Genomic DNA, 23,000 nt, shown 5'->3' with positions numbered 1-23,000 from the left:
CGCCGGGCAACACCAGCTTGGGTCTCATCTAAAGTCCCACCTAGTCCAATATGTTTTTATACTTGGGTGTGTTCTGGTGAATAGGTGATGATGAATGGATAATGTGATACCAACATAAACCAACAAAGTGCACAAGTAATTCAAAGAAAAAGTGTCCAATATTTCAATGGTTGCCACCTCAGTGTATAGTCCATATACATATAAAAGTGCATAAAGTCCCAATCGTCCCCCCACAGGCTAAAGTAAAACCCACTCTGTGGGTTCCTCTAGATCCGTGGGGTGCAGATGGGTTCCACCACCTTTGTGGGGATTAGCCCCTTACCATAGAGAAAAGAGGTTAAGGACGGATAATCAACCCAGTAGTGTCTTGGGAATTCAGGGAGGTCACCGTGAAATAATCAGATAGTAAGTGTGGCCTCTTACCGGATCACTCAAACCAAAAGGCGACTGTCTCACTGATCTTTCGGTGTCTCAACCCAATCCCGGTCCACTCTTGTTCTGGGTGTTACTCTCCGCACAGATGAGGGCTTCCACGTGTATCTCACAGAAACAGAATCAGACCATAGCGCAGTACCTATGACAATTTATTAAAACAAAAGTATCCAGTGCACTTACAGTTAGATGTTAACTAATGGACACAGGAAACCGATACCGATATTGGAGAGGCCGTGGCCGCCTGCAGTGCGGTCCTCGGCAACTTGCAGTGACGATGCGGCGCTCCTCTGTGACGCGTTTCCGTATTTTCTACGGAAATAGGAGTAAGCCAGCACCGCCATCATCCGCCCTTAAATATCCTGATGTACGCCAAACTTCCGGTGTCTGCAATGTATGTCTTTCCCAGTGCACACAGGAAGTGATCTCACACCCGGGTCTGCCTAGGAGACTTCCTGTCTCTGAAGGGGATAAACATCCAGGTCAAAGGCCGGGGATGTCAGTCTTCCCCAGTGCACACAGGAAGTGACTTCACACTCGGGTCTGCCTAGGAGACTTCCTGTCTTTGAAGAAGGTAAACATCCGGGTTAAAGGCCAGGAATGTCACCGGTCTCCTGAGCCTATCAACGGCTGAATTGTAGGCTGAATAGGACTTGCAGCGACCGGAAGCTGGGTCTTAAAAGACGACTGTTTAGTGGAAACGCGTCACAGAGGAGCGCCGCATCGTCATTGCAAGTTGCCGAGGACCGCACTGCAGGCGGCCACGGCCTCTCCAATATCGGTATCGGTTTCCTGTGTCCATTAGTTAACATCTAACTGTAAGTGCACTGGATACTTTTGTTTTAATAAATTGTCAAAGGTACTGCGCTATGGTCTGATTCTGTTTCTGTGAGATACACGTGGAAGCCCTCATCTGTGCGGAGAGTAACACCCAGAACAAGAGTGGACCGGGATTGGGTTAAGACACCGAAAGATCAGTGAGACAGTCGCCTTTTGGTTTAAGCGATCCGGTAAGAGGCCACACTTACTATCTGATTATTTCACGGTGACCTCCCTGAATTCCCAAGACACTACTGGGTTGATTATCCGTCCTTAACCTCTTTTCTCTATGGTAAGGGGCTAATCCCCACAAAGGTGGTGGAACCCATCTGCACCCCACAGAGGATCTAGAGGAACCCACAGAGTGGATTTTACTTTAGCCTGTGGGGGGACGATTGGGACTTTATGCACTTTTTTATATGTATATGGACTATACACTGAGGTGGCAACCATTGAAATATTGGACACTTTTTCTTTGAATTACTTGTGCACTATGTTGGTTTATGTTGGTATCACATTATCCATTCATCATCACCTATTCACCATAACACACCCAAGTATATGCACCAGGGTGCATAGTATTTACTGTACACCCGTTCCAAGTGCACATCAATTTTGGAAACACATCACAGGTATATGGGGGACACTCATTATAGTGTCACACCTTTTCCTGATTTGTGACACCAGTGAATTTTAGCGCACCTGATTTCTTTTCTACACAATTTTATCACCATTTGGTTCGCAGGTTGCAGCTATTCACACTACTGATCCTGCGCACTTATTTAATTTTAAACCCATATGAATATCTGCCAAGGAGGTGAGCCTAGTCTCCTGCAAAAATAAAATTTCAGCATCTAATTGGCTGAACAAAAAGAAGGCCATAGAACGAGCTCTTACCGACTTAATACTGGCGACATTTATTGTCACCACTTTTAACGGAGGGGGAACCGCCATTTGGGTTATTGGGTGGATTGCTTCTTAGCTCCCCTCTGCTGCTCATCACCAGAAGCCTCTCTCTTTCTTGAAGCCTCCTCCAACTCCATTTCAATTTCTGAATTCTGCTCAGAAGAATCCCCAGATGAGGAGATATCCCAAGCAGAAGCCCTAGAACGGTTGGAGACAGTCACTGAGGCATCCTGTCCCTGTTCCTTCCTCACCGTCTGTCTCTTCCACCTCACAACCTTCCTTCTCTCCTCCAGGTACTGCAGATCAGATTCAGAGATGCTTTCATCTCTTGTTTTCTTCTTCTTCTTTGAAGTCTTCACAGAAGACTTCTTTACAGAGGAAGCCGCAGCAGCACCCTTTTTGGTACCCTCTACCACTCCTGGTGGGTGGGGGGCTTCTTTAAGGTCACACTTAGGAAGGGAAGACTGATCGGGAATAACTGACTCAGGGGGCACAGACTTGGCAGATTCTGACACAAGAGGAGCGGGTACAGTAGGCTGGGGGGACACAGGGACAGACACAGAAGGAATACTTACAGATACAGGAGGGGTGGGCACAGGGACTAGGGAGGGATCCTGAACAAGACCAGGGGAGTCAGTCACCGCAGAGGAGGGTGGTACAACAGGGGCCTCATCCTCCATCCTGTCCAGCCTTAACCGATCATCTATCACCTCTCTATCCATATTATGCCAGGCTTCAGGACATTGGCTGTAGGGGTGGCCAAGGCGCAGGCACAGGTTGCACCTTATCGCCTGGGTGCAGTCCCTGGCCACATGACCCTGTCCATGACACACTGAACAGATCAGTGCTGAACAAGAGGAGCTAAAATGCCCCTTTTCTCCACAACGGTGACACAATTTTGGCTGACCGGGATAAAAAATAGTCATCCTATCCCTCCCTATAAAGGCAGAGGAGGGCAGGTGACGGACAACATTCCCATCCCTAGCCAACCTGACCGTTAACGACCAACCCCCGGTCCAGATGCCACGTTCATCATAAATTTTATCTGGCCTGGTCAAAACATCCCCATAATTTCTCAACCAGACCTCTAAGTCCCGAGCAGGAACACTCTCATTTGTAAGGATAATAGTATTTTTCTTTACTGTTGACCTTTGAGAAACTGCCACTGACACCAGACCTTCCCATTCGGGTCTTGACCTGCACCGAGCCATATAGCGTTCCCAGAACAAGTCAAGACCCTCTGGTCTGGTGAAACTAACCGTGTACTCCCGGCTTCCAGCCACATGTATCAAGGCATATAGGTCATCAGCCCCAAAACCCATATCTAAGATCAGGTCTACCACCATACGCCGTGCTAGAGGGACTGCACCACCTTCCCATTTAAGGAGGACTACGTTCCGTCTTGGACCCCCAGCAGAAGCCATAGACCCAAAACCAGATCCAATGTGGCTCATAGTGGCAGCCTGCAAGGGAAAACCACGATTGGAAGCGGAGATCCTCCTTGATTGTATTCCTGGCTTGATGATATTGCCAGGAGCACAGCTTACCACCTGTGCAAATGTAGGCTTATTAGGGCCAAGACCCCACACTGATGTCACATTATCAGGTATATTACTATTATTATTTTCAGCTTTGTCTAAGCAAGCAGCATTATCAGTTGCACACACAATGGTTGGTCCCATCACACCTGCAATGTTATTAGGTGTAGTTATTGTTTCTAATGCAGTACCAGGTGCTTCCTGCTGCTGTGCTGTAGAGTCCCGTTCAACTGTGACTGAAACAGTTTTGAGCTCAGCAGAAGGGGGGTTAATCGGCTCTTCTGGGATTTGTGGTTCCTGAGCAGAAATGTCATTTTTTAAACAAAACTTTTCCTGTTTAGAGACATCAGCAGCAGGCACAACATTGCTGAGCATAGGAGTATCACACTGAGTGTCATTAGGAAAACCATCACTAGGCAAGGTGCTAAAAGGCACAAAAACTGTTTTATCTTTTACCTGGGGCTTTATAGCCTTTATCTTATCAGGTACACTGTCAGGTAAGTCCTCCACACCACCGAACACCAGCTGATCACCTTGCATTGGAGACTCCATTACCTGGATAACTTTCAACATGCCTCCTGAGCCCTGAGATGGCAATGGGCTGCTTACCTCACCTTGAGGGGGAAGGGGGTCAGAACTGGGGGTCTCCTCCTCCACCTCCATCTTTGCAAACCTTCGGTCGTTGCCAAACTTTTCCCTGAAAGGACCATCCCTGCCTTCCATCATGGCCACGATGGTTTCCTGATGTTCCACACGGACCTTAGCCAATTGGACCTCTGAATCCATGGATCCACGGTTCTTGCTGAACAAGCCTTCACGCTGCTTTCTCAGGCGCTTTAAATCCGCTCTAAGCTTGTAGAGCTTGTCTCTTTCCCTACTGAGGACTTTGATCCCGGCCACCACTCGCTCCCGAATGGATCCAGCATCTTCATCCTCACCAGGTGCAGAGAGATCACCAACCACGGCTTGTCCAGGAGCAGGGGTGCCATCCATCCATCCAGGGGATGGCTGAGAGCTTCCAGCAGGAGAGGCCCCGCTGGCCTGCATGGCCTCCCCAGATAGGGGCCAGCAGGGCTGGGAGAGATTTTACTAGACTCCCCTCTCAAACAGATCACCTGGAGCAGACACACAGCCAGAGAACCTTGCAGCAGCCACACCCGAAGCTGAATGATGGGAAACGACTCCTCCCACTGACAGCAATGATGGGGCACTATTCCTCCCACTAACATCAATGATGGGGCACTATTCCTTCCACTGACATCAATGATGGGGCACTATTCCTTCCACTGACACCAATGATGGGGCACTATTCCTTCCACTGACACCAATGATGGGGCACTATTCCTCCCACTAACATCAGTGATGGGCACTATTCCTTCCACTGACATCAATGATGGGGCACTATTCCTCCCACTGACACCAATGATGGGGCACTATTCCTCCCACTGACACCAATGATGGGGCACTATTCCTCCCACTGACACCAATGATGGGGCACAATTCCTCCCACTAACATCAGTGATGGGCACTATTCCTTCCACTGACATCAATGATGGGGCACTATTCCTCCCACTGACACCAATGATGGGGCACTATTCCTCCCACTGACACCAATGATGGGGCACTATTCCTCCCACTGACACCAATGATGGGGCACTATTCCTCCCACTGACACCAATGATGGGGCACTATTCCTCCCACTGACACCAATGATGGGGCACTATTCCTCCCACTGACACCAATGATAGGGCACTATTCCTCCCACTGACACCAATGATGGGGCACTATTCCTCCCACTGACACCAATGATAGGGCACTATTCCTCCCACTAACATCAATGATGGGGCACTATTCCTCCCACTGACACCAATGATGGGGCACTATTCCAGCAACTGACACCAATGATAGGGCACTATTCCTCCCACTGACACCAATGATGGGGCACTATTCCTTCCACTGACACCAATGATGGGGCACTATTCCTCCCACTGACACCAATGATGGGGCACTATTCCTCCCACTGACACCAATGATGGGGCACTATTCCTCCCACTGACACCAATGATGGGGCACTATTCCTTCCACTGACACCAATGATGGGGCACTATTCCTCCCACTGACACCAATGATGGGGCACTATTCCTCCCACTGACACCAATGATGGGGCACTATTGATCTTTTATTGAAAAGAATCAAGCAACAAATTTTATACAAAAGTAAAAAACAGAACTATAGTACAATATTCCAACAGAAAAAAACAAAGGAATTCACATCCATGTGCAGAATATATACAATATATACATAATCCACTTCCAACATTCTTAGAAAACTATTTACATAAAGCAGCAGAGAGGGCCTAAGAGGCACAACCCATCACCTATGTATGCAGCCATTTATCAAAAACTAAGCATGAAGAAAAAATCTAGGGTGATAAGAGACAGAAAGCCACACCCGGGAAAGAGACTCCTGGCAGTCAGGGAGGCTTGAAACCCCTCCACGCCTTCAGCCAAGCCCTGTGACCCCACTTGTCTCTCTCAAGCGCCCGAATCTTCCCCACCTCATGCAGAATGTCACACACCACCACCTGAACAGGAAGGATTTTACGCCGAAGGGTGACCTGACACCGTGCGTTCCATGTGTAATAACGGACTACTAAACTAACTAAAAAAAGTGTATCCAAACAAAAACCCCCACCAGTATTGAATGCTCCGTACACCCACTCAGCATAACCCAGCCTGGAGAGGAAAGGAACACAGAGGGCCCGCCCAACCTGTTTGTATACCTCTATGTTAAAAGGGCAACGAAGCAGAAAATGGTCCATAGTCTCCTCCTCACCTGCACATTCCTCCCGAGGACAACCACGATCCATCCCACTGCGGAATTTCAAATTGCCCCGAACATAGAGCCTCCCGTGGAAGCACAACCAGGCCAAATCCCTGAATTTAAGGGGGACTCTAGCCAAATTAATCAATCTTAACCCTTCCCTCAAAATTGGGCCTGGGCAATCCCTTAAGGCCAGTGGGTCATGAAAGACTTCACTCAAGACTCGGCTCATAAGGACTTTCCTCGGAGCGGATCTGAGATCTTCAGCCGACAGTTGCCACTGCCGCAGCAACTTCAGACACGGAGCGACATAGGCTGGGAGCTGACCACGATGACCCCTGAGATTCTTCACTTGGCCACCTTCTTCCCAAAGTCGCAGAAAAGGCCTAAACCAAGATCTAAACATGCCTGCCCATCCAGGAGGTTCCACTGCAAGCATACTACCAATGTTAAACTTGAGAAATAGCAGTGAAAAGAAAAGAACGGGGTTGACCATACCTAAGCCACCCTCCCTCCTGGATAGATAGGTGACATTCCTCTTGATGGGGTTCAGTCTGTTCCCCCACAGCATCTGGAAGAACACACTATAGATCCTAGCATAGAGAGACACTGGCAAGATGCAGACAGGGTTGACATACAAGAAGATCGGTATCAGGTAAGTCTTAATCAGATCAACCCTTTCCCTCAGAGATAACTTCCATCTCTTCCAGCTGACCACCTTAGTATTGGCAACTTCCAGCCTGCCTTCCCAGTTTTTGAGGCCATAATCGCCAGGTCCAAATTCAATGCCTAATATCTTAATTTTTTCCTGGGGCACTGGAAAGGTGTCCGGGAGATCAAACCCCTCACCTTCCTTTCCCATCCAAAAAACTTCACTCTTTTCCTGATTGATCTTGGAGCCTGATGCTTCAGAGTACCGTGATGTCAGAGAGACCACCTCCTCCGCTTTATCTGTCCCAGTGACAATCACTGACACATCATCCGCATAGGCAACAACCCTCAAAGGCGGCTCACCCGGGATTCCCACTGGTACCCCACACAACATGCTGCTCTCTAGCCTCCTGATGAAGGGGTCGATTGCAAACACATAGAGCAGGGGACTCAGCGGACAACCCTGGCGCACCCCAGAACCAACCTCAAAGGACTGTCCAACCCAACCATTAACAAGAGGGAAGCTTTCTGCCCCCTTATACAAAACTTTTAACCAATCGACAAAACCACCCGGCAGACCGTACTTACTAAAGAGCAACCACAGGTACTCATGGTTGACACGATCGAAAGCCTTTGCCTGATCCAATGCCAGTAGATACTTTCCCCAGCCTGCAGCCCTGCACTGCTCCAAGGCCTCCCGGACAGCTAAAACCGCTGTGAAGGTGCTCCTACCCTGGATCGAACAGTGCTGATGGCGAGAAAGCAAAGACTCTGCTACTGCCGATAGGCGCCAGAAAAGTATCTTCGCCAGCACCTTTCTATCGACATTGAGAAGGCTGATGGGGCTCCAATTCTCAATCATCGAAGGATCTTTACCTTTTGAAAGAAGAATCACAGCTGAGTGTCTCATGGAAGGGGGAAGCACCCCCTCCGCAAGACAACTGTTAAAAACCTCTACCAAATGTGGGGCCAGAATAGACTTAAAGGCTTTGTAAAACTCAGCCGTCAGACCATCCGGTCCAGGTGACTTTTTGATGGCAAGCTGTTCAATTGCCCTCGTCACCTCTTCAACTGTGATCTCTTCTGTCAAATTCATCAAAGGGACATCTCCACCATTTAGACCTGGAGTAGAGTCCAAAAAGCTTTCCATCTTGTCTCGGTCAAGCTCTTTCCTCCCAAGAAGTTCAGCATAAAAAGACCTCACGACCTCCAGGATCCCTGACCTGGACTTTGTCAAGGAACCTGTACTATCCTTAAGGCCAACGACCATCTTAACGGCTACACCCTGTTTGCAGTTCTGGTAAGGGTCAGGCGAGTGGTATTTCCCATAGTCCCGCTCCAGAACCAAAGAGGTATGCCGGTCATATTGACACTTCCTGAGGAGGATTTTCACTTCAGAGATTGCCCCAGGATCTCCTCCTCTCGAGACAAGAATATCCAGCTTCCTCCGCAAACGTTGGTAGGTCATGTATCTATTAAACTGTTTTTTATTGGCTAGGCCCCTGAAGAATCCAGCAATCCTCTTTTTGGTCAGCTCCCACCACTCAGCCTTGCTGCTACAAAAGTCCAGGATGGTCACCTGTGCCTGAAAGAATTCCTCAAAGGATTGTCTAACATGTTCTTCCTCAAGGAGAGTCAAATTTAATCTCCAGATGCCTTTGCCCCTCTGAGGGAAGTCTGAAGCATTCAAGACCACAGATAGCATACAGTGATCAGAGAACTCCACTGCCTGCACCACTGGGGGTGAGAAAGCAGAGGCCTCCTTCAAAAAAAACCTATCTATTCTACTCTGACTATTACCTCGATGAAAGGTGAACCCTGTGTCATCCGGAAGGTGCTTAATGTGCACATCCACAAGACCAGCATCCCTAACCATACTATTTAAAAAAACGCTATCATATCCCAGCCTGTCATTGAAGTCCTTCCTGTCCTTGGGCCTAGTCACAGTATTAAAGTCACCTCCAAAAACCACTTGCCGGGATGTAAAAAGAAATGGCTTGATCCTTGTAAAAAGGCATTTCCTGTCCCACTTTGTGTGCGGCCCATAAATATTAATTAGGCGCAGGTCCTGCCCTCCCACAAGAACGTCTAAGACCATACATCTCCCAATCTCCACCTCAATAACCCGCCGGACAGTTACCATGCCTGTTTTAAACAACACCGCCACCCCGCCGTAAGGCTCGGCCGCAAGAGACCAGTAAGATGGACCATACCTCCACTCTCTCTTGGCCATATGAATATCTGCCAAGGAGGTGAGCCTAGTCTCCTGCAAAAATAAAATTTCAGCATCTAATTGGCTGAACAAAAAGAAGGCCATAGAACGAGCTCTTACTGACTTAATACTGGCGACATTTATTGTCACCACTTTTAACGGAGGGGGAACCGCCATTTGGGTTATTGAGTGGATTGCTTCTTAGCTCCCCTCTGCTGCTCATCACCAGAAGCCTCTCTCTTTCTTGAAGCCTCCTCCAACTCCATTTCAATTTCTGAATTCTGCTCAGAAGAATCCCCAGATGAGGAGATATCCCAAGCAGAAGTCCTAGAACGGTTGGGGACAGACACTGGGGCATCCTGTCCCTGTTCCGTCCTCACCGTCTGTCTCTTCCGCCTCACAACCTTCCTTCTCTCCTCCAGGTACTGCAGGTCAGATTCAGAGATGCTTTCATCTCTTGTTTTCTTCTTCTTCTTTGAAGTATTCACAGAAGACTTCTTTACAGAGGAAGCCGCAGCAGCACCCTTTTTGGTACCCTCTACCACTCCTGGTGGGTGGGGGGCTTCTTTAAGGTCACACTTAGGAAGGGAAGATTTATCGGGAATAACTGACTTGGGGGGCACAGACTTGGAAGGTTCTGACACAAGAGGAGCAGGGACAGTAGGCTGGGGGGACACAGGGACAGACACAGAAGGAATACTTACAGATACAGGAGGGGTGGGCACAGGGACTGGGGAGGGATCCTGAACAAGACAAGGGGGGTCAGTCACCGCAGAGGAGGGTGGTACACCAGGGGCCTCATCCTCCATCCTGTCCAGCCTTAAGAGGTCATCTATCACCTCTCTATCCATATTATGCAAGGCTTCAGGACATCGGCTGTAGGGGTGGCCAAGGCGCAGGCACAGGTTGCACCTTATCGCCTGGGTGCAGTCCCTGGCCACATGACCCTGCCCCCGACACACTGAACAGATCAGAGCTGAACAAGAGGAGCTAAAATGCCCCTTTTCTCCACAGCGGTGACACAGTTTTGGCTGACCGGGATAAAAAATGGTCATCCTATCCCTCCCTATAAAGGCAGAGGAGGGCAGGTGACGGACAACATTCCCATCCCTAGCCAACCTGACCGTTACCGACCAACCCCCGGTCCAGATGCCACGCTCATCATAAATTTTATCTGGCCTGGTCAAAACATCCCCATAATTTCTCAACCAGACCTCTAAGTCCCGAGCAGGAACACTCTCATTTGTGAGGATAATAGTGATTTTCTTTACTGTTGACCTTTGGGAAACTGCCACTGGCACCAGACCTTCCCATTCGGGTCTTGACCTGCACCGAGCCATATATCGTTCCTAGAACAAGTCAAGACCCTCTGGTCTGGTGAAACTAACCGTGTACTCCCGGCTTCCAGCCACATGTATCAAGGCATATAGGTCATTAGCCCCAAAACCCATATCCAAGATCAGGTCCACAACCATACGCCGTGCTACAGGGACTGCACCACCTTCCCATTTAAGGAGGACTACGTTCCGCCTTGGACCCCCAGCAGGAGCCATAGACCCAAGACCAGATCCAATGGTGCTCATAGTGGCAGCCTGCAAGGGAAAACCCCGATTGGAAGCGGAGCTCCTCCTTGATTGTATTCCTGGCTTGATGATATTGCCAGGAGCACAGCTTACCACCTGTGCAAATGTAGGCTTATTAGGGCCAAGACCCCACACTGATGTCACATTATCAGGTACATTTCTATTATTATTTTCAGCTTGGCCTAAATCAGCAGCATTATCAGTTAAACATACAATGGTGGGTCCCACCACACCTGCAATGTTATTAGGTGTAGTTACTGTTTCTAATGCAGTACCAAATGCTTCCTGCTGCTGCGCTGTAGAGTCCTGGTTAGTTATTACTGAGACAGTTTTGAGCTCAGCAGAAGCAGGGTTAATCGGCTCTTCTGGGTTTTGTAGTTCCTGAGCAGAAATGTCATTTTTTAAACGTAACATTTTCTCAGCAGGCAAAGCATTGCTGAGCACAGGGGTATCATCCTGGGTGTCACTGGGAAAAACCTCATTATTAGGCAAGGTGCTAAAAGGCACAAAAACAGTTTTGTCTATTACCTGAGACTTGATAGCTTTTATCTTATCAGGTACATGATCCGGCAAGTCCTCCACATTACCAAACACCAGCTTATCTCCCTGCACTGGAGACTCCATTACCTGGATTACCTTTAGCATGCCTCCTGAGCCCTGAGATGGCAATGGGCTGCTTACCTCACCTTGAGGGGGAAGGGGGTCAGAACATGGGGTCTCCTCCTCCACCTCCATCTTTGCAAACCTTCGGTCATTGCTAAACTTCTCCCTGAAGGGACCATCCCTGCCTTCCATCATGGCCACGATGGTTTCCTGATGTTCCACACGGACCTTAGCTAATTGGACCTCTGAATCCATGGATCCGCGGTTCTTGCTGAACAAGCCTTCACGCTGCTTTCTCAGGCGCTTTAAATCCGCTCAAAGCTTGTAGAGCTTGTCTCTTTCCTTATTGAGGACTTTGATCCCGGCCACCACTCGCTCCCGAATGGATCCAGCATCTTCATCCTCACCAGGTGCAGAGAGATCACCAACCACGGCTTGTCCAGGAGCAGGGGTGCCATCCATCCGACCAGGGGATGGCTGAGAGCCTCCAGCAGGAGAGGCCCCGCTGGCCTGCATGGCCTCCCCAGGAAGGAGCCAGCAGGGCTGGGAGGGATTTCACCTCACTCCCCTCTCAAACAGATCACCTGGAGCAGCTCCAGACACACAGCCAGAGAACCTTGCAGCAGCCACACCCGAAGCTGAATGATGGGAAACGACTCCTCCCACTGACAGCAATGATGGGGCACTATTCCTCCCACTGACACCAATGATGGGGCAGTTTGCAGGATGGTAAATTGGCCCTTTGTTTTGAAAGTTTGGTGACCCCTGGCTTAGAGAAATGCTGTAAATATTCTTTGCTAATCTTTGTTGTTCCCTGCTAAAATAACCATCACTATAGCATAACGTAAAGATGGCAGGTTGACAAGTTTAGGAAAGGCTCTGCAAACCTCATTTTCTGTCCTGACAGCTGTCCGCTCCTGATTTCATGTCCTTTCACCTTCTGCTGTTTTTGGGCATCCTAAGTGGAAAGACTTCAAACTGCGTACAACTTCCAGGACAGTACTGACGCATTGAAGCTGAATAGGCTCGTTTTTCCTGCACCGGAACTAGTATGTAGCCAGAGCGCAATTTAGAGAACGTCTGTTCATTAAAAGCTTCTTGCAGGCATTTCCCTTCATGACTCATTACCAATAACCAAGTCTTTACTGCAGAAACTCTTTAAATCTGTAGTGCAGCAAAAATCTGAATACACATAAGTAAGCTGTCCTACGTGCCAAAGGATTTGCATTTCTGTCGATCCTTTGAATTTTTAGCATACATCACAGCCAGGAGGATGACACCACCTTCTCTGTTTACAGTTTAGGCATACAGTGGTGTCATTTCTTCACCCCCAGCATGTTGAATGGATAGTGAGGAAGCAGTAGATGATTGATGAGGTCAGTACTCTGTTCTTACCTTCTTTCAGCTGCGGCAGTACTCCTGATTGTCTCCTTGTGCTACCACTCCCTCACTTGGTCTGCTATACAGGGAAATGCAAGAGACTAATACCAAGTTAATGAGGAGTTCTGGTCATTTGTACAAAAAATACATAAAAATCAGCAGCTACAAATACTGTAGTCACCGACTTTTAATAAACAGTCCAGGAATCCAGCACTGTCATCACCTAGGCTGCTTCTTTGCCGGTTTTCGGGTCCCTAGCTCCTCCTTTTTCTACTGGTTCACAGCTATCCACTGCTCATGCACGGGTCTTGCTGCACTTTCTGAATGGACCCCCAGCCCCCCGAAATATGTGGTGTCCTAGGAGGTTTCAGGTGGAGGTGGGGGCAAACTTCTGCTCTGCTCTCCTAGGTGAACAGAGCAAAAGTGAGAGCGGTACTGCTCCCAGAAACAAAATAAAAACATCCAAAAGTGGAAGAGAAGTATAGGGGGGGGGGGGGGGGGTAAATATAGGTACTTGCAAAAATACTTTGATAAGGTAACCCCAAAGTTGTACATATATAAATGGTCGATATTTTATCTGCAGCTTTTTTTTTTTTTTAAATAATACTTGGCAAACCTGCCATGATGTTCCTTGTTCAGGCACTTCCTGTAACAGGGTGATAGTGCTCTGTGTTTGTCTCCCAATGGTGCTGCGTCTGAGTTGTCACCATGTCACACAGACTTCTGTTGGAAACACATATTGCACAGTTATGGCCCAGTGTTGTCGCTATCAAGAAACCCATCCCTGGAAATGCTATACAGGGCTGCATGTGGACAGGAATTGGCTATCAAAAGGATGCAGGGGATGCAATATAAAACAAAAACAAGTATTTTATTAAAAGTGGTTGTAAACATCAGACATGGAATATGAAAAAAGCATATCCCTCTATACTGTAGTGTGTACTTGTCTCAATCCACAGCACTAAGTGCAATTTCTGTCTGCTGCTTTATTCCGCTGCTATCCGCCTGAATCACTTCTGAGAAGTTTTCCTGACACCAAGAGAAAAATAGTGACAGGGGAGGGACCTCCAGCTAATAAACAGCCTTAGCTCTGTTCCTAAAAGCTGTGTGGGAGGGTCATCCCCGGGGGGGGGGGTCGTCATGCCCTTCCCCCCCCCCTCCCCTTCCCTTCCCTTTCCCCCTCCCCCCTCCCCCTCCCCTTCCCTCCACTCCCCTCCAATCAGCTCACTGAGCTCTGCAGAGTGTGAATTTAGCTCTACTTCCCCTTTTTTGTGTTCTTTGACACGCTTTAAATGTTCAGAACTTTGTATGAAGAAAATGGAAGTCTGCAGATAAACAGGTCCAACTGCAGATAAACAGGTCCAACTGCAGATAAACAGGTCCAACTTATGTAGGAGGATGTGTTTAATCTTTGTGCATCACCTAAGGCTAGTCACTTCCCTGGGTACATGTAAGGGTTTACAACTTGAAAAAATAAGACCCTTGTTTATGATACACCGTGCTCTTACAATCTGAATGTCATCCAGATAAAATTTAAAGTACATCCACTGAATACACAACTGCATGAATTTGTATCTTTTATATATGCCTGGATCTGAGCTTTAAACCTCATTACAGGGCCATGTAATGTTCTGAGCCGTTTCATACTTTTTATTGCTCTGATATTTCTGTTTAGCTTGTTTGAGTGGATGAATTTTTGAAGCCCTCCATGTCTGAGCAATATTTTATTTGATACTACAGTGCAGAGCCTGGCTGGGTTTCCAGGTGCCATTAGTCCTGCTCTCAGAACGAGGCTTCCAATACTGTACTATACAAAGTAATTTATATAAATTACAGGGAAGGAGCGCTGCGGTAAATCTTCAGCTTGATTCTCCCATTACTGAGCCAGAGCACATTACTGCAAGGTCACATTTACTTGTTAAAAGTGAAAAATATTGTGTTTAGCCCGACCATTTAAATTTATGTTTGCAATTCTGCAGGCAGCGGCTCGACTGAAGAGTTCTTTCGTCTCATGCATCGTCAGTTTACCGAGAGGGAATGGCACTCCATCAAGAGCATGGCCGGCGACTGGGCTCAGCTAGATATGTTCTACAGGCACTGGGTAAATCACAGGCTCCGGAAAACGGCTGAGAAATAAGGTCTGGGCTTCAAATACTCATCGTGTCACCCCACGGCCTGGGCTTTGTACTATAACATACTAGAGCAGTACGTAGAGAAAAGGTTTATCTGGCAAATACGCTATATTGTCAAAAGTATTGGGACGCTTGCCTGCACATGAACTTTATTGGCATCCCAATCTTAGTCCGTAGGGTTCCATACCGGTACTTAAAATCCTCCTCATATTCATCATCTGACATCAATTCATCAATGACATCTTGTGATACAATTGTAGGACAGTCATCATATGGATCTAATTCCAAATCAGATGGTGCGGCTTAAGCTTCGACTTCCCCTTCATCTTGACACAAGAAGTTATCCTCCATACCATCCAATGAATTTGATATGCCACACTTCTTGAAAGACTTGATTACTGTTTCTGTATCATTATCATTCTAGGCTTTTATGATAAAGTTACACAAAACATCCAACTATGGAGCACGCATGTGAATGACTTTTCCCTGCTAACCTTTCACTAATTCCAATGTTCTCGAATGCGATCTTTAAATGGCTTGTTTAGGCACACATCCAGTGGCTGCACAAACAATGTCAATCCTGAAGGAATAACTGTCGCATCTGTGTTTATCTTTGCCAGTCTTTTCTTTGTGCTGGTAGTTAACCACTTGCCGACCAGTCACTGGGACTGTACTGCGGCAAAGTGGCTTGATTCCGTCCAGCGACGTAGACCTACGTTGCTGGACTCCTCCCCTTGTGGGCAGCGCTTGCGTGCCGCCGGAGGCTCGCTCGCGCTGTTTTCAGTCACCGCGGGAGTCGGGCCAGGGGAGGAGCGGTGGCGATCGCCGCTGCTCTTCCCCGATCGTCGGGGAATCGAGTTTGGAGATCCGCCCACTTGTGTAAACAGAGCGGGCGAATCTCCTAAGTGACAAACAGTGACAGATTGCAGGGTTCAGCATAGCTGAACATGCGATCTGTCCCTGTGTCACTCAGTCACCTCCCCCCACACACGTTAGTAAGCACCAGGCATACATTAACCCCTCCCTCTTCAATAAAATTAACCCCTTCCCTGCCAGTGTAATTTTTACAGCAACAGTGCATATTTATAGCACTGATTACTGTAGTAATGTCACTGGTACCCCCAAAAGTGTCAAAAATGTCAGTCAAGGGTCCGATCTGTCCGCCGCAATGTCGCAGTCCCGCAAAAAAAATCGCAAATCGCCGCCATTACTCGTTAAAAAAAAAAAAAAAAAAACACCAAAAATGACAGATCTTTCCCTTAGTTAGTAAACGCAATAACTTTTGCGCAAACCAATCAAAATACGCTTATTGCGATTTTTATTTTACCAAACATAGGTAGCAGAAAACAAATTGGCCAAAAATTAAAAAAAAAATTGATTTTTACTTTTTTTTTGGGGGGGAATTTCATTAAAAAAAATTTGAAAAATATTGTTATTTTTTCAAAATTTACGCTCTTTTCTTGTTTATTGCGCAAAAAGTAAAAATCGCACAGGTGATCAAATACCACCAAAAGAAAGCTCTGTTTATGGGGAAAAAAGGACGTAAATTTAGTTTGAGTACGGCGTCGCACGACCGCCCAATTGTCAGTTAAATTCGCACAGTGCCGAATCGCAAAAAGTGGCCTGGACGTAAGACAGCAAAATCCTCCGGTGGTAAAGTGGTTAAAAGAGCCCTAAACATATCCCACACCAGTAGGATATGTTCTCGAAGAAGTCCACCTGGGTGCCTACTCCATACGTTATCAAGCCATAGCTTTATCCCTTCTTCATCCTTCCAGCCTTTTTTTCATTCACATGTATAAAAGCTCCAACAGGGAACTTGATTTTTATAGGTATTTCATCCACATTTCCGATATTAACGCATAGCCGGGTTCCTTGCGCTGGTTTATTACATATCGATGGAAGTTACTTACTTTGCCGTTGAGATCTTTATGTCATTTTTGTGCAATTTTGGTCTTTTGCCTCTGTACCATATTATGCTTTTCCAAGAACCTAGTCCACCAGGATACAGTGGCCTTAAAGCGGAGTTCCACCCAAAAGTGGAACTTCCGCTTTAGGGAGTCCTGACCCCCCGACATGCCACATTTGGCATGTCATTTTTTGGGGGGGGGGGGGGAGCGGGTACCTAGTTTTGACAGGTACCCGCTCCCACTTCCGCTCGGAGCGCCGCGGCGCCCTGAGCGGAAGTTCTCCTCTCCCCCTCCCTCCCTGCAATCTTCTGGGACACGTCAGAGGTCCCAGAAGATTGCCGGCCAATCACGGCGCGCAGCGCGACTCGCGCATGCGCAGTGGGTACCCGGCTGTGAAGCCGCAAACTGTAACAGCCGGGTGCCAACAGCAGTGATGCCGGCGCCGAGGGAGAGGATCGAGGCTTCCGGCGGCCGCATCGCTGGACTGTTGGACAGGTGAGTAAATGGCTGGAACTCCGCTTTAAATCCTTTGCTGTGATCTGGGTTAGATTTGGCCCACTGAAGTGCAAACATACTGTATCTCACAAAAGTGAGTACACAGGTTTTTACTGCCACCCAGGGCTCCTTTAGATAGATTTCATCTAACTTTTGGTCATGCCAACAACGTACCAGACAGGAAGTGATGGAGACTTTCCATCAGAAATACAGAAAAAAATTAAAATGCTTTTCATTTGTAGAGTAGGGGAAGGTTGGAGTGTTTGTCAGATTGTTATTTCTGTCTGTGGCCCTTTTGGACAGTCCCCTCCACTTCCTGTCTGGTGAAACCATTGTCTGCAGGACAGCAAAAGTGAGGGTAAATCTCTGTAATAGAGCACTGGAGAGCTAAAATAGTGAGGTTAGATCTCTTTTAAGAAGCCCCAGATAGCAATAAAAACACAACAGGGGTTCCAAGCCCCCACTCTATATAAAACTACTGCTACAAAAAATGTTTTTGTCCTGACATAAACTGTAAAGACACTTTTCCTAAAAATACAAATGGCTTAAAAAATTACAGACAGATTTTTGTGTCCATGATATCACCCACTTCACTTGATCGCAGCAAGAGCTGGGCCAAAGTTTTTTTTATTTTTTATAATATATTATTTTTTAACCACTTCTGGACCGGAAGATTTTCCCCCTTAAGACAAGGCCACTTTTTGCGATTCTGCACTGCATTACTTTAAGGGACAATTGCGCGGTCGTGCGATGCTGTAGCTAAATAAAATTGATGTCCTTTTTTCCCACAAATAGAGTTTTCTTTTGGTGGTATTTGATCACCTCTACGTTTTTTATTTTTTGCGCTATAAACAAAAATACAGCGACAAAAAAAACCAAAAAACAATATTTCTCTTACATCCTCCGACAGTCGCCACCACCTCTAAGTCATCACTGTTGGGTATTGACTTCCTATCCGCAGGAATAGCTAGGCATATAGACTTAGTCCAAAGACAAAAGGCATTAGCATAATTAGCATATACACACCCATGGGGGCTGTCCCATCTGGTCAATACCCCCCCTGCATCACCACTCCCAACTCAGTTTTAATCTGCCTAGCGTCAGGAGTAGTTAGGCTTACCTTGTGCTGGGGCTTCAGTCTCAGCCTTCCTAATCTTTTATTTGGTTTTCTTTGAAAATGTCAGTTTTTTCTCTTACTTTACTAGCTGTTTATTTTGTCAGCTTCTAGTGTTAGTCTTCTCTTCGGATGAAGATGGATCATGCGGTGCTGGGATTCGGACTGGCCGCCCAGGTTCTTCAGAGCAAAAGGGTCAGATGGACCCCCAGCCCGCCATCGAGCGTTCAGCTATGGTTCGCCCTGGCATTACGAACGACTCATCCCTGTTCGCTACAGGGATGGAGCCATGAGGTGGCTACCTCACAGGACTCGTCTGCGGTGCTGCAGCATCATGTCCCTGGCTCACGGCACTCCCTGTCACATGAGGACAGAGGCTTTCCGTGCATAGAGGCTCCCCACGCCATCTGGTACAGGTAAGTACTTCTGTCTGGGGCCTCTGTCTGGGGTGGCAGTCTGTGTTGCTTTGTGTCCCCCATGTCTGTGCCTGTGTGACTCCCTGTGCGATCCCTGTGGGGATCGCTTGTGCAGATACTGTGTGTGCCCGGGGGTCCCTGTCCCTGTGTCACTTAGGTGCATTTTTTGGGGATGCAGACGTTTCTGATGGTGCGGCGACCGCAGCGGCGAATGTTCGCGTGGTCCGCCATCTTTACTATGGGCTTATATGTGTAGCGCCATTCGCCGCCATTTTGTGGGTGGTGGAACGATAGGTCCGGCCACATGTCGGCGGCCATTTTGGCGTAGCCTCCAATGCATCCCTATGGGGCAGCCATTTTCCCAGGGTGTGGCATATGGTCCAGCCTACTCCAGCAGCGCTTCCTTCCATCAGCAGCAGGACATCGGTAGCAACGCTCTGCGAGCTCTACAGGTTATCACTCTCAGTTTTCCTCTGTGCTATCGCTTCTAGCTCAGTTGCTTTTCCCCTTTTGGGGGTCTTTTATCACTGTTGCAGTAGCGGTGGTCTGCGCACACCGCAGCATTTTCTTAAAGGGGACAGTACTTTGTATTGCACTGTAGTTTGTTCTGATAACTTGAGCAATGGATTCTCAGAAAAGCAAGTTTCCTCTAGCTTAGTGGGGGGCCCCAGTTCTCCTGTGGCCCGCTGCGACCCAATCTGGCTGCTGTGGTGGCGACTTTAGTGGCAAATATGGAAATGCTGATGTCTGAACGCGCTGCGAGAAAGAGGCCCAGGTTGTCTCTCTCTTCTGCTCAGATGGGGATATGGCTGCTGCTGCGAGCGTGCCCTTTTCAGGGTCCCGCTCATCCTTGGACCCCCCGGGGTCTGAGGGGGAGGCTGAGATGGAGGGGTTGATACCTCCTCCCCGGGGTCGCCTTAAGAACGGGCGACCATGGATGAGCTGATTGTGTCTGTAAAGGACACCTTACATTTAGAGGATGAGCCCTGTCCTCCGGGCGTTGTGTTCTCATTTGGGACGCACAGGACCCGCAAGTCTGCGCAGGTTTTCCCCTGCCCAGCGGAATCCCATTACACTGTTAATGAAATGTGGCGCACGTTGAAACGTCCATTCCTGGTACCTAGTCGGTTCAAATTGCTTTATCTTTTTGCGCCGGCTACGGAATCACAATGGTGTGTGCCTCCACAGGTAGATCACACTGTGGCAGTGTTGCACAAGGCTACCTTGGCTCCTACTGAGGATTCCCCGGTTTTCTGGGATCCCACAGACCGGCGGTTGGAGTCTCTAGCTCGCCATTCCTATACGGTGGCGGGTTCGTTGCTCAAACCCATTTTCGGGGCCGTCGTGGAGGCTCAGGCGGTGGCTGCTTGGACAAAGATGCTTAGGAACGATCTTGTGTCTGATGGTGTTCCACCTGCCCAGCTGGATATGGTGGATCAGATCCACCAAGGAGTCATGTACTTGTGTGATGCAGCCTTGAATGAGGCCCCCTTGGTGACTCGCCTCTCTGGTGTCGCGGTGCTTAACCGGCGACTGATATGGCTGAAGAGCTGGTCAGCCGACCAGTCCTCAAGGAAAACTGTTGCTGATTTTCCCTATGCTGGCTCTCGCCTTTTTGGCGAGGCGTTGGACACCCTGGTGAAAGGCGTCACGGGGGGCAAGAGCACTATGCTGCCCCAGAACCCGAAGAACAAGTCTTTTCGAGGCAAGCGGGGTTCTGCGCCTAGATCCAATCAGGGGTCTTTTCGTGCCTTTCGGAACCAATCCAAGGGCAAACCCTTCAAGGCCCAGGGCAACCAGAAGAAGAAGTCCTGGGCGGGTAAGCAGGAGTCCGGCAATGCCGGCTCGGCGGGTCAATCCGCCTCTGCCTGAAGGGGCGCCCTCACCCATTTCAGGAGTGGGGGGACGTTGGCGCGGTTTCCTCCAACCTTGGCTGCTCCGGATATCGGACAGGTGGGTTCAGGAAATCGTTCGATCGGGTTACAAGATCGAAATCCTTTCCCGGCCGGCGGACAGATTCTTTCCCTCCGATCTTCCTCTGCTTCCGGGGCGTCTGCAGGACTTGCATCAAGCGGTGCAGGACCTGCTTGCTCAGGGAGTGATTGTCCCGGTGCCTCATCGGGACAGGTTTCGGGGGTTTTATTTGAATCTGTTCGCTGTGCCCAGGAAGGAGGGCAAGTGCGTCCTATTCTGGACCTGAAAGCGCTAAACCGCTTTGTGCGTGTTCGGAAGTTTCGAATGGAGTCTCTCCATTCGGTGGTGGCCTCCTTGAGTCCAGGAGAATTCCTGGCTTCGATAGATCTGAAGGATGCGTACCTGCACATCCCCGCTTTTCGAGGGTCATCAGCGGTACCTTCGGTTTGCTATCGCAGAGGACCACTACCAGTTTGTGGCGTTACCTTTCGGTCTCGTTTCGGCACCAAGGGTGTTTACCAGAGTGTTGGCGCCGGATCTGGGCCTGCTGAGGGCCCAGGGCATTGCGGTCCTGTGTTACCTGGACGATCTGCTTCTGAGATCACGTGCCAGCCAGGGCCTTGTGCGCGATCTGTCCATCACGGTACAGAAGCTCCAGGAGTTCGGATGGACCATCAACGTTCAAAAATCGGCGTTGTCTCCATCGCTTCGCCTTCCCTACCTGGGAATGGTTCTGGACTCTGCTCAGGCAAAGGTGTTTTTGCCGGAGGACAAGCTCCGGACTTTGCGGGACGAGCTCAGGTCCCTCGGGGACTACCCGTCCTCGTCACTCAGGACCTGTATGCGGAGCCTGGGGTTGATGGTTTCGGCCTTCGAGGCGATACCCTTTGCTCAGTTCCACACGCGGGCTCTCCAGACGGAGTTCCTGGCCGGGTGGGACAGGCTGCCTCAGTCCTTGGGTCAGGATGTCTCCTTGAGTCATCAGATCAGATTGGCTCTTCTGTGGTGGCTCCAGTCCCTGCCGGTGGCGGAAGGCAAGTCCTTCCGTCCGTTGGTGTGGACGGTGGTTACCACGGACGCCAGCCTATCGGGCTGGGGTGGAGTCCTGGGCAACCTGTCTGCCCAGGGCACTTGGTCGGAGGGGGCGTCCTCCCTCTCGATAAATGTGCTGGAGTTACGAATCAAACTCTGTCTCTTCCAGTTATCGGACGGTCTCGGGCCTGCCTGTCCGCGTACAGACGGACAATGCTACCGCGGTGGCCTACATCAACCACCAGGGGGGCACCAGGAGTGCTCGAGCGGCCCGGGAGGTGACCGACATTCTGTCTTATGTAAAAATATTAACCGCGCTAAAGGAAAAATACAGTGAACAGCAGCAACTTCTAGTGTGACCACACCCTGTAGAATATTGTAAAAATAAGTCGCGCTTTAATATGATCAATGGAGATATAAAGTCCATACAGTCCAAGCATAAAGTGAAGATGTAATCCAGGACCAGGAACCCCAAAGGGTATATGCTTACCAGATTGAGGTAAGGTAAAGGCAGATTCTTTGGATAGAACTTGTCACCTTGATAGTAGATCCAGGTCCACGTGAACGGTTAGCTCAATGGTCATTGGATCATTGAAGTAAAGGTAAAAGCGCAATAGCGTAAAACCTTACAAACTAAATTAATTGGACACCACAGTGTTCTTGAAAAATAAGTTCAATTGTGTGAATGAATAAACCTCCACCAATAAAATTGATCACTGATAGCAGTGAATAAAAAACATGCAAAAATAAAAATATAAAAATAAATATAAATGTGATGGGTACCCCTTACCAAAGGTGATAAGGGTAAACATCAAAATTAATAATATGACGTGTTGTAGCTGAAGTCGCCTCTTACCGGACAACGTTAATTGAATAGCCAATAAAGGGAAGGCAAAAGTGTGAAATTTGCGTGTTGAACCACCACCTTTTGTAGCTAGATTCGCCTCTTACCATATGAAATAAGGATTATAGCAAACGCGCAGATCACAATTCAGTGTGAACCCGGAGCCAATACCTGTCTTATGGGACTCGAACTTGGT

General features: G+C 48.5%; 1 protein-coding gene across 1 annotated transcript in view; it reads left to right on the top strand.

The window, feature by feature from the left end:
* The window catches only part of AASDHPPT (aminoadipate-semialdehyde dehydrogenase-phosphopantetheinyl transferase), a 107,708-nt gene that overhangs the window by 54,725 nt on the left and 29,983 nt on the right, over window positions 1-23,000 (top strand). Inside the window, exon 3 of the mRNA XM_082248377.1 lies at window positions 14,927-15,048. Coding sequence (XP_082104503.1) covers window positions 14,927-15,048 — 122 coding nt within the window. The remainder of the gene's footprint in view (window positions 1-14,926; window positions 15,049-23,000) is intronic.

The sequence above is a fragment of the Pelophylax lessonae genome, assembly GCF_965119305.1.
Source record: "Pelophylax lessonae genome assembly, chromosome: 2".
Classification (NCBI taxonomy): Eukaryota; Metazoa; Chordata; class Amphibia; order Anura; family Ranidae; genus Pelophylax; species Pelophylax lessonae.
The sequence above is the reverse complement of the archived record's forward strand: the minus strand, read 5'-3'. Positions and strand labels throughout refer to the sequence as shown.